This window comes from Exserohilum turcica, assembly GCF_000359705.1.
Source record: "Exserohilum turcica Et28A unplaced genomic scaffold SETTUscaffold_3, whole genome shotgun sequence".
Taxonomy (NCBI): Eukaryota; Fungi; Ascomycota; class Dothideomycetes; order Pleosporales; family Pleosporaceae; genus Exserohilum; species Exserohilum turcicum.
The window spans coordinates 857,620-868,519 of record NW_007360136.1 but is presented as its reverse complement, the minus strand read 5'-3'; the positions used below and the strand labels follow the sequence as shown (position 1 = coordinate 868,519).

The 10,900-nt window shown below is 56.9% G+C and overlaps 4 protein-coding genes across 4 annotated transcripts in view; 1 reads left to right on the top strand and 3 right to left on the bottom strand.

The window, feature by feature from the left end:
- Positions 1-2,410: 2,410 nt before the first annotated feature.
- On the bottom strand, positions 2,411-2,750 carry SETTUDRAFT_154382 (uncharacterized protein; the record flags this gene model as incomplete). The annotated part of the gene is made up of 2 exons (XM_008029103.1): positions 2,411-2,622; positions 2,723-2,750. 2 exons carry the CDS (start codon positions 2,748-2,750, stop codon positions 2,411-2,413), a joined length of 240 nt encoding a protein of 79 aa, XP_008027294.1.
- Positions 2,751-3,769: 1,019 nt separating this feature from the next.
- SETTUDRAFT_163579 (glycosyltransferase family 20 protein) lies at positions 3,770-6,881 on the bottom strand. The gene is made up of 3 exons (XM_008029102.1): positions 4,493-6,881; positions 4,155-4,436; positions 3,770-4,100 (listed from the first exon to the last, which is right to left on the bottom strand). Exons 1-3 carry the CDS (start codon positions 6,873-6,875, stop codon positions 3,880-3,882), a joined length of 2,886 nt encoding a protein of 961 aa, XP_008027293.1. The 5' UTR covers positions 6,876-6,881; the 3' UTR covers positions 3,770-3,879.
- Positions 6,882-8,079: 1,198 nt separating this feature from the next.
- Positions 8,080-9,937, top strand: SETTUDRAFT_163578 (uncharacterized protein). The gene is made up of 3 exons (XM_008029101.1): positions 8,080-8,538; positions 8,601-9,342; positions 9,411-9,937. The coding sequence occupies exons 1-3, from the start codon at positions 8,279-8,281 to the stop codon at positions 9,747-9,749; spliced, it is 1,341 nt and encodes a 446-aa protein (XP_008027292.1). The 5' UTR covers positions 8,080-8,278; the 3' UTR covers positions 9,750-9,937.
- A 1-nt stretch (position 9,938) lies between these two features.
- SETTUDRAFT_163576 (uncharacterized protein) overlaps positions 9,939-10,900 on the bottom strand; it is a 2,274-nt gene continuing 1,312 nt past the window's right edge. The window contains exon 6 of the mRNA XM_008029100.1: positions 9,939-10,290. Coding sequence (XP_008027291.1) covers positions 10,151-10,290 — 140 coding nt within the window. The 3' untranslated portion in view covers positions 9,939-10,150. The remainder of the gene's footprint in view (positions 10,291-10,900) is intronic.

Here is a 10,900-nt window from a genome sequence, read left to right as displayed (position 1 = left end):
ATGTGCCTATTTGCTGAGCCCCTTTACTTAGCTGTACAACCTTCTCGTCAAGAGAATTTGCAGAAGACCCAGGGCGGTTTCTTACTCTCTGTCGAATAAGAGTACTTTGAGCCTCAACCTCGCGCGCGTTGCGTGGTGTCTGCGCCTGCCAGGCGGCTGTCCGTCGTGGTGATTGTACTGGCGTCTGCACCACTACATCAAGCTTAGATAGCACAGCCTGTGGGTCATGTGGGACTAGACCAGCGCCTCTAAAGCCAGCTTGGATATTCTCCTTTGTAATAGACTGCTCAAAAGCAGCCTTAAAGGCTGGTAGGAAGGTCTCCTTGCTGATATAGTGGGTGCGGTTGCGTGCCAAGCCTGAAACAGCGTCGCCATACTTGCGCTTCAATGGCGAGAAGCAGGCGACGTCAAGGGGCTGCAACAGGTGAGACGAGTGTGGAGGTATGCAGAGAAGAATAATATTCTTCTCCTTGCAAAGATCTTGAAATTCGATGGAGCAGTGGCTCTCATGGCCGTCAATAATAAGTAGTCGATACCCACCCACAGTAGAGCTCTTTGTATGGGTATTAAAGTGCTCTAACCAGGCAAGACCAAGCTAATTATTCGTCCAGCTATTGGGACTGACTTTAAGAACCTAGTCGGCAGGCAAATTCTCAAACTAGACGTTGATAAGCACCTTGCCCGCAAAGACAACGAACGGTGGTATCTGGCGACCCAACGCGCCCACGCCTTGGATCACAGTAACCCACTCACGGTTGCCTGGCTGTATCCGCTTCTTTTTCCCATATCCTTCTGATGCTGTGATTAATAACTGTGATAAAATCTTGCCTATTATAAAGCTAGTTTCGTCAAAGTTGTAGATATCGTCGTCCACAATACCCCACTTCTGCCTTGTCGCCTGGACTAAGTCAAACCAGCGCTGGATAGCCACTGGGTCCTCGCAGGCGGCTCGCTGGTGATCATAGGGACGGCTCCAGCGCGTACGGAGCTCAGCAGTCCGCCTAACAAAGTTGTCAACCCAATTCTTGCCAACAGGGTTGCCACCACACTCCTCTAACAGTTTATTGGCCATTGCTCGAACCTCAGCCTTTGTAGGGGCAAATCCACGCGCAGACTCTTCAAAAATACGTCTAATAATAGCCTCCTCTTCTAACTTATTTAGGCGCTTTGAATTCAGTTCACAGTCGCGTCGGGGGCGCTTTCCAGCCTGTTAATCAGATATTGTACTTTGAGGCACGTTATAGATAGAGGCAGCGCGTCTTTAGCTTTAAACACGTTGTAATTGGATATTAAAAAGAGCAAGTTAAAGATCTAATTCAGGATAAGTTAATTGATAGTTGTGTTGTTGAGACATAACGCGTTGTAGTATCAACGTTGACGCGCTGGTGGGGAGTGACCGACTCGCTTGGGTGACCGACTCGCTTATGAACCACGTTAAATGTATAAAATGTATGAAATGTATGAAATGTATAAAATGTAAGACCATCTAATTTAGCAGCGATGAGAAACTATCATAGACATATTGTCGATAGATAGTTGATAAAAAAAAAGAGTCCAGTCGACGAAAAACATGTCCATCGATATGTTAGAAGCAGGAAAAAGAAGAGCTAATCCGTCAGTCAGTCAGTCAGTCAGTCAGTCAGTCAGTCCGACAAACAATAAAAGAAAAGGGTATTTGTATTCTTCAAGTCACACCAGCGTAGCCATAGCCATAGCAGAACATGGGGCCCATTCGGCAGCGGATGCTAAAGAAGTCGAGTCTTTGGAAAACAAAGCAAAGCAAAGTAAAGGACGAGAAAAGAAGAGAAGAGAAAAACAGCAAGCAAGTAAAGAAAAGCAGATGGAATGTTTGCCTCTCAGAAAAAAAAGGGGGAGAAGAGAGGCAAATTGAAGATAGAGACAGTGAGAGAAGATGAAAAAAAGAAGAGAAAGAATGAACGGGTTTATATCGAACACGAAGTTAGAACTGTGTTTTGTTGTGCTTTGCGTTGATGATGGTGCCCTTTTTGTTTTGCTTTTGTCCAGTAATTGGACTCGTCCTCGTTCAAGTTCGTGGGTGTTAAAAAAATGGGTAGTTGGGTTTTTGCCGTAAATGTCGTTGCGTGTTTTTTTTGGTTGGGGAAGGTTGCGTATAAGGTTTGTTTGTTGTCGGTGCGCGCGGTGTAAAATAAGCCCTTGTTTTTCTGCGGTTTCCCTGCATGCGCTGCATGTGTGGGGTTTTTTTGTGGAGGACCCTTTCAGGACGCCAATTTGAGTTGTGTCTGTATGTGGAGGTTACACAGCATCTTTCGTTCAGACACTACACAGTAGTGCTAGAGTTGATGGAATGCAGACAATGTTGTGATAGCATGGCATCGGTGGATTCATGGCCATGGAGAAGCGCACTGCGCAGGGCAATGGGACTAGTCGCCTATGACCGTGCAGTACCCATGCGACTGAGCTCCCTTATCCGTATCGAGGGCATGACACTGAAGCGCTTGCTGTTGGTGGTGCTCGAAGACTTTGCCGAAGCGGGAGACGAGGCGTAGACGTACTCGCCGTCCACATACTGGGCCTCGCTGATAAAGGTTGTGCGCTTGTCACGGCGTGTGTAGCGCTGCTCAAGCCGGTGCAATTCAAGACCTAGAGGCAGAAAAGGGGAGTCAACAGGATGCTCACGAGACACATGGACAGTAAGTATGGGGAGCAGGCCGGGCGAGGCGGGCGCCGAGACGGGACATACGGGCTTGGAGCTTTTCGATGAGACCCATTGTTGGTTTTGTGAAGATGGTCGTGGCTGGGTTGGATGCGGGCCGAGTTGTGTGGTGTGCTGAGTCGAAGATGGTCAGCAGGGCGATGTGCGGTAGATGTGGAACGGATTTGGTGTAGGCGTGGCGGGTGGCAGGCTGGTCCCTGGGGCGGATGACGCAGACGGTGTATCAGGCTGGGCTGGGAGGCGACGAGGCAGGGCGAGGGCGGCGATGTATAGCAGCAGACGCCAAGGGGCGGGCGGGCGATATGGTTTAAAGAAGGGAAATGGCTGGGGTGATGGTGTGGACAGGGCCGTTGTTGGGGCGCGGGAGAAGGGAAGCGTGTGCCTGGGCGTTCCAGATTTCATGCAGTGCCAGTTCTCGAAGCATGAATACGGGCTAGTCAAGCCGAAAGCCGCAGACGAACCAAGCCCAGACAAGACAATGGCCCGGCACTGGGGCGTGGCGAGTCGTGAGCGCAGGTGCGTGTGTGTGTCTTGTGTTGTGTTGTGTTGTGTTGTGTAGTCTTGTCTTGTGCTGTGTAGTCTTGTGCTGTGCCTGTGCGCGTCAGGCATCTGCGACGGCCTGGCGTGCTTGTCGAGGGACGTGGCACAGCATCCGAGACGCGCTGCGAACAGCTGTTGTTGCGCAATGCCGCGCCGCCAGCACACGCACCAGCAGCAAGTAAGCGGATCGTCGCCGGCAGCTTGCCCGGAGTGTTTTGTCGCTGCCGAGCCCCGAGTCAGCGCGCGTCGAGCCTTGGGGTGGGCGTCGGCGTGGCTGTCGACGCCGTCACGTGGACGGGGCCAGTCCAGTCGCCCCAACCGTGTCCGCGCCACCGCCGTCTTGGCTGCACGCCCGCCATGCTGATACCGATACTGCTATACTCCCACCACGCTGCGAATACCAACAACACCCGGCTTCGTCACGCGCACCGCACACGGCCTCGTCGCTGCTGCTGCTGCTGCTGCTGCTGTGCTTCATTTCGTCATGGCCGCCATGGCTAAACCCGCCACGCATTCGGCTCCCTCTACCTAGCTCTCTCTCTCTCTCTCTCTCTCTCTCTCTCCCCCCCCACTCTGCCTGCCCACGCTCCGTGCTTGCCCACAAAATGCAACCCGCCAACCACCCCCTTTATGCTAATGCTCCTCTATGGCACCACGCGCGACTCCGGCACCGCTCCATCCACAATGGCAATCGCCCCAACATTGCCTGCGTCTGCCGACCCGTTGAGCAGCGAGATGACCGAAATCACGTCAGACGGCTCCACCAGATGCCAGCTCGCCAGCGTCTGCTTCGAACTCGCCCCCACCGTCACCGAAAACACGTGGTCCGTCGGCAGCTTCGACTGCCGCAGCGACCGGAACATGTCTGCAACCACCGTCAGTCACCCACCATCAAAACAACCACGGCGCAAAAACAAACCTTCGTCTGTGAAATCGTCGCCCATGCACAGCACAAACTCGGGCGCATTGCCAGGCCCCTCGCCATACTCCTCCACCAGCCGCTTGGCAATCTCGCCCTTGTTGACAAACCGAGGGCGCACCTCGAGGTTGGCCTTGCCCGTCATCACCTCGACGTCATACTTCTTGCCCACCGTCCTCTCCAGATGCTTTTGGCATTCGCGCGCCTGGAACGCTCCGTACTCGGGGTCGGCCCGGCGGTAGTGCCAAGTGAGGGCAATCTTTTTGCGCTCAATAAACGACCCTACACCGCCTGTTAGACAAACAATGATGCCGCCATATACCTCAACCCATGCTTACCCTGCGTTCTCTCCGTGTAGTGCTGGAAAATGTCCACCACTTCGCCTTGCCAGCTCATGTCCGTCGTCTCGGCCAGATTCTCCCAGTCCTGGCTGCGTGGAGGCCGCATGAAGCTGCCGTGCTCAGCACTCAGCCCAAGCTCGGGAATGTGGCCCATCCACTCGTCCAAGAAGGCCTGGTCGCGCCCGCTGATGATCCACACAGCATTCGTAGGCTCTGCGGATAGGCTCTTCAGCGTCCGGATGACCCGGTCAGAGGGAATCGCTGCTTGCGGGTCCTTGACAATGGGCGTCAGCGTCCCGTCGTAGTCGAACATGAATAGTCGCTTCTTGGCCTGTCGGTACTGGAACAGGAGCTTAGCCCGGTCCAGTGCCGGCGTGGCAAACGTCTGGTCAAACGACGACAGGTTCGTCATCAACCTCTTGAGGTAGTTGTTGGTCCACGCCTGCACATTGTTCTCTACCACGTGCCTGTACAGCTCTTGATGGATCCGTGCGCGTTCCGCTTCGTCTTGCTTGAGTGCTTTGTTGATGACTTCGGCTACTCCGCCCATGTCCCACGGGTTGATGTGGCTGGCGCTGCCGAGCGAGCTCGACGTACCAGAGAACTCGGACAGAATCAGCGGCCCGTGATTGTCCTTTTGGCACACAATGTATTCCATGCTCGTCGTATTCATACCGTCACGCACGCTAGTAATCAGCCCAATGTCGGCAATCCGCAGGAGAGCAAAGTATTCCTCGCGCGAGAGATACTGCGGAAAGTGGCGCACAGGTGTGAAGTCGAGCGTTCCATACGTGCCGTTGATCTTGGCAGCCAGGTCCGAAATCTTGTTGACCACCTTTTCTTGCGCCCCGTCGCTCCTGTCCGTGTGGAGGCCACTGGGACTGGTCACCTGGATGAGAACAACCTTGCCCTGCCACTCTGGGTACCTCTCCAGGAACAACTGGAACGCCTGCAGCTTCTGCACGACTCCGCGAACCGCATCGAGCCTATCGCGGCCAACAATGAGCTTCTTGCCCGCGTACATTTCCCGGATCCCCTTGACCTTTTCGTCAATCTCCGGGTCGTCAAACGCCTGTCGTTGTGTCGAGACGGCGTTGATGCCAATGGGAAACACATCGACAGCTACGTGAGCACCGTAGGCATCAACGCCCTCGGACGACGAGTCAAATCCTAGAATCCTAGTGCAGCAGGAAGAGAAATGCCGTGCGTAGCTGTACGACTGGAACCCAATCATGTTGGCGCCCAGCACGCCCTCGAGAATCTCCTTGCGTCTGCTGAGGCACCGGTAGAACTCGCTGCTGGGAAAGGGAATGTGGAGGAAGAAGCCAATGTAGATGTTTGGCACGCGTTGGCGGAGCAAGCTGGGCAGCAGCATGAGATAGAAATCGTGCACCATGACAATGTCGCCAGGCTTGTAGATTTCGAGGATCCGGTCTGCAAACAGCTTGTTCATGCGGTAGTAGTCCGCCCATGATTTCCGCGCAGCACGTCCGTCGGCGGGCTCATTCTGCTTGTAGTGGAACAGCGTGTAGAGCTCGTGCTCGGCGTACGTTCTCCAGTGGCTTTGGTTCTTGAGCACGTATTCGTCTTTGCCGTCGTCCACTTCGTCCACCAGCCACACTGGCACAATCTTGCCGCCATGGTCACGCTCGAGCTGCTTGTCCAGCCGCGCGCGGTCCGAGCCGCCGATTCGAAAGCCGTTTTGGACCTGAGCCACCTGGTTTGGATTCTTAGGGTCAACGGGAATGGGCGCGGCGGCCTTGTTCAACGACACTTGGGCCGTCTGGACCGCGGCCGACTGTGCGTGCGTGATTTCTCCCGTCCAGCCCACCAGTGTGTGGTTCCAGGGCGACGAGCTCGAAGCCAGGTACGAGAGCGAGTCGAAAAGGGCAGAGGTTCCTCGTCGCGGGCTCAGCTCCCAGTCGTTGCCTGGCGAGTAGCCGATGGTGTATGGTATGGCAAACGTCGCACTGATAACGCGGCCGCTGAGGTTGAGCCCGGGATGCGCAGCACGCGGGTCCACGTCTGCCAGATTGTGCTTGGAGTCTGCACCGGGAGCGTCGCTCAGCTTGCCCTTGGCTTCCTCCCCAGTGTGCGCACCGGCGGCCTTTTCTGCACGCGGGCCCGCGTCGTCGGCCCTCTGCTGGTTGGCGAAATATGAGTTGGCGCTCCACGAGGGGCCCGGCGTGGCCGTCTCGGGGTCGAAGGGGAGCTCCGTCTTCTCCTGCTTGGCCGACTCGTCAAAGTAGGCCGTCTTGCCAGACTGGTGCACGCCGGGCGTCACGGGCACGCTGGTGACATCGGGGTGGAGGGCGGGGTGAGCGCTGGGCTGGGACGCGATTGGAGGCCTCTCGGGCTTGTCATGCGTCGGGGGGCTCATGGTGCTTGGAGGCTCGGGACCTGTTGCGCTACATGCAAGAGTCAGATAGGGATAGGCCAACGGGGGTGGGGAGGGGGGGGGGGGCTCGAGAGGGTGCGGTTGAGGTAATGGTTGCGTAGGCGTGATTGGCAAACAGTGGAGCACGGTCGCGAGGCACACGGGCACGAGGCAGGCTACACAGTGCACACAGGCTCTCGCGCTGCGCCTCGATGCGGCCGTGGTGCGGCATTTGCCCTCGACCGAGGGAGGGGAGCTCTTGAGGCGGTACGTACCAGAGGCCTTTGCCAACGTCACAGCCAGTGCTAGTGGGGCATCGAAGCATCCCACCGCGACCAGCTTTTCTCCCCCCATTGCCCTCGCCGGGCCTCTGTGAGCTTCTCTCCGCATCTGCCACCCGTGTCTGCTCTCTCCTCTGCCTCGCGCCCTTTGTCTGTGTTGCCCTGCAAACCCCTCCCCGCCCCCGTGCGAGAGAGAGCCCCGTAGCCGACCGAGCTGCTCGGGCCTTACTATCTTTCGACGACAAGGGTACCAAGTGGCTGACTGCTGCATTCCCATCTTCCTCGTGCTTCCACGCATCGACTACGCCTGCACCTTCACGCTGGCCCTCGCTGGCCCGCCCTGACCGCCCAGCGCCGTGTTGCTGGCCCGGTCAACATGATGTCAGGCCATGTTCACACTGGAGCAGCGGGTGGGCCGGGCCTGGTGGAGCGACGGGGGGAGGGGAGGGAGAGAGAGGGGGGGGGGCAGCAGGCGAGGGGCAGACCGAAGACGCTGGGAGGGGCCGTGGATGCGATTGTAGGCACTTTGCCATAGCAGATAGCAGACACATGGTGGCGCCGACCGAGGCATGCCCAACACTGGGGCCGGCATTGGGCCATTGTCTGTATCAGTATCAGTATCCGTACACCTAGCGGTACACCTGGTATCCACCACGGAATGACTTGCAGCCCAGAGCCCAGAGCCCAGAGCCAGCGCGCCCGCGGGAGTGCCTGTCCGCCGCCCTCGCCCCAAAGCAGCCTAGCCGCTTGGCACCGTGGCCGCCCACATGCACACACACTACATGCATCTATGCACCACGCTCACCGTCCTGCCCGCTGGCTCTTCCCGCACGCCTCCTCATGCACTCCCTGCGCGCCCGCCCGCTATGCCGTGCCCATAACCGCTTCAACCCGTCAATTGCCCTGTGGGAGCATTTCATCCGTCCCCACTCGCCAAACTTTCACCACCACCGCTTGTCCTCGACGGCCGCCCACCCCGCCCAGCATGACTTGGATACAGGCGGCGCGACTGCTGCTGAGGTAGCCGCAACAGCCCCAGAGGCCAATGGCCCACCGCAGTCGCAGGCGCAGGCTGGAGGGCTGGCAGAAGGCCCAGCCACAGAGCTGGGGCCCAAACTCAGAAAGATGACAACAGTCAAAGGCAACTTCGTCGCTGAAAAAAAGGACGCGACGATTGCGCGAAACAAAAAGATCAAGAAGGCCCGCATTGAAGCCATGCGCATTGCGTCCGATGAACTCCTGGCCAAGGCGAGAGCCGCTTTTGAAAACTCGCAGGAGTACGAGGGCGTGGTTGTGGAGCCCATGCTCAGCTATGAATCTTGCGATGCGGCCTCGCTGCCGTGGTGCCTGAAAGAGCAAGCAAGGGAGGTGCCGCCCATGGATGTGTTCGTGCAAGCCTCTATACGTGGTACCTAGAATGGGGGGCTCACTGACGCGAATTCGCCAGGCTCAACGAGGAAATCGACAGATTCTACGCTTACGCCAAACCCAACGAGTTCGAACAGACGGCCAGACAGCACGTCATCCAGCAGGTGCGGGCGCTTGTGCGCAAAGCCCTTAAAAAGTGCGACGTCGAAGTCTTTGGCTCGGAACGCAATGGCATCCCCTTTGCCACATCCGACATTGACCTTCGTCTGCTATGGCCGTCGCAGGTATCCCGCCCCTCCATGGCCAGACTGCCGCCGACTAAGAGGGAGCGTGGCAAAGGGATGGCCCAGCTTGGATGGTTGTATAACGGCTCGCTCAAGCACAACCGTGATTACCTCCTAACCTCGCTGCGTCACGCCCGCTACCCCCTCGTCGCCGCGCAAGACCGACAGTCCGGGCTCGATGTGCAAATCGTCCTGTCCAACGACACATCGGTATCGCGGGACTACATGCAGCGGTACATGCAAGAGATTCCCTACCTGCGCAGTCTGTACTACGTCGTCAAGACCATTTTCGACATCCGCGGCCTGTCGGACGTGTTCCGCGGCGGCTTTGGCTCCTACTCCATCTTCATGATGCTCGTGGCAAGCCTCAAGCATGCGCCGCACCAGCGACAGGATGCCGCGGGGGGTCTGCTCAACTTCCTCAAGTTCTACAGCGACTTCGACGCGAAGGCACACGGCATTTCGATTGAGCCCGTCGAGCTCTTCGACAAGGTGCAGCACCCGGTCATCACCAATCCGGTCAAAATCAGTTTCAAGGTAAGGACGCCAAGCGTTGCTGCATTTGCATCGTCCCAGCTGGGCGCGTGTGTTGACACAATGAGTAGAACGGAACGGCCAAGCCCCTCCCCAGCTACATGCTCTGCCTTCGCGATCCGGCCGACGAAACGAATGACCTTGGCCGCAAAGGCATAGCCATCAAGCACGTGCAGACGACGTTCAATGCGCTGTACACGCAGCTGGTCATGGACCTGAAAACGAATACACGGGCGTCGCTGCTCGCGTCGCTGGTTGGCCCTGTTTACATGCTCAACATTGAGCGCCGCAAAAAGCTCCAAGACTATGGCTGGCGCCTGCAGAATAGCAAACACGCATCTCTTGCCGCCACGGCAAAAGCAATCCGAGAAGAAGAGAAAAGGAGCAAACGCGGCAAAAAGAAGCGGTAGGCTTCCGTAGCCCACCCACTCGTCCATGTTCCCAAGAGCATACCAAAAAATGTAACACTACTCACCTTGTACACCTCATGCATAACCCATGCCCATGATTCAAGCTGTTGCTGTCAAAAAAAAGTCTTGTGCACCGTCAGCATGACTCATGACTTGTCTGTGGATTCAAACATGGACACGTATAGCATCAAGAAAAATGAGCCTGTTCTGCCAAGTGTGATGATAGCAAGTACTATGAAACCCATCCAGCATGCATGTCGTAGAACAGAAAACTCCCGTCAACCATCATGCCATGAAAGGTATGTGTTCTTGATGACTATCCTCCTCCCTTGCGCTCGTTGTATCCCATAGCAGATCCGGTCAAAAATATGCTCCACCACTTCCGCTGACTCCTCTCGTGCTTAGATGGCGTACTTCCTGGTCCACTCGCGTGCCGTCGATTCGTAACGGGACCGGTCCGTCTTGTACACATGTGCAATCTCGGGGACAAGCGGGTCGTCGGGGTTGGGGTCTGTCAACATCGAGCAGATACTCAGCAGCACTAGAGAGAAGGGAGAAAAAACTGTCAGCCATGTCCACACACGCAGTCGGCGTCTTCCCGAGAGAGCGTACCCTTTGAGATGGTTAGAGCAGGGCTCCACTGGTCTCGCAGAATGTCCAAGCAGATGCTGCCGTTGGAGTTGATGTTGGGGTGGTAGATGCGGGTGGTGAAGTTGACCTTTGGGGGCTTGAAGGGGTAGTCGGTCGGGAAGTGGATCGCGAGGAAGAAGACACCGCCGGAATATGGTGAGTCGCCCTGGGCTGGTTAGTCGCTGCTGGTGTCATGGCCACGGGTGGACATACAGGACCCATGATGGTTGCTTGCCAGTGGAACTAGACCGCAAAGTCAGTATACTCGTCTTGAACGCGGCTGGTCTCGCCCACGGCTGTGTCGACAAGAGCGCCTCAGCCGCACGCGTTCCGTAGCAAAGAATGACGTACCAGATCATCTCCGATGGGGCCAGCTGAACAAGAAGAGGGAGGGTCACTGCGGGTGCCAGGTCAGCCAGATGTCTCTGCGTGCTCGGGCAGCGAGGCCACGGTGTTGAGTATTCGCTTTGCTGGGGCGGCCGTGGCTGGCATGCTCAGAGCAGTGCTGGCCGTGGGTGGGC

Coding starts and splice junctions, on each gene's coding strand:
- SETTUDRAFT_163578 (XM_008029101.1), top strand. CDS start 8,279: ATGACAACAGTCAAAGGCAACTTCGTCGCTGAAAAAAAGGACGCGACG. Junction 8,539..8,600: donor GAGGTGCCGCCCATGGATGT/GTTCGTGCAAGC, acceptor CGAATTCGCCAG/GCTCAACGAGGAAATCGACA. Junction 9,343..9,410: donor CGGTCAAAATCAGTTTCAAG/GTAAGGACGCCA, acceptor CACAATGAGTAG/AACGGAACGGCCAAGCCCCT.
- SETTUDRAFT_163579 (XM_008029102.1), bottom strand. CDS start 6,875: ATGAGCCCCCCGACGCATGACAAGCCCGAGAGGCCTCCAATCGCGTCC. Junction 4,437..4,492: donor CTACACGGAGAGAACGCAGG/GTAAGCATGGGT, acceptor CAGGCGGTGTAG/GGTCGTTTATTGAGCGCAAA. Junction 4,101..4,154: donor CGACGATTTCACAGACGAAG/GTTTGTTTTTGC, acceptor CGGTGGTTGCAG/ACATGTTCCGGTCGCTGCGG.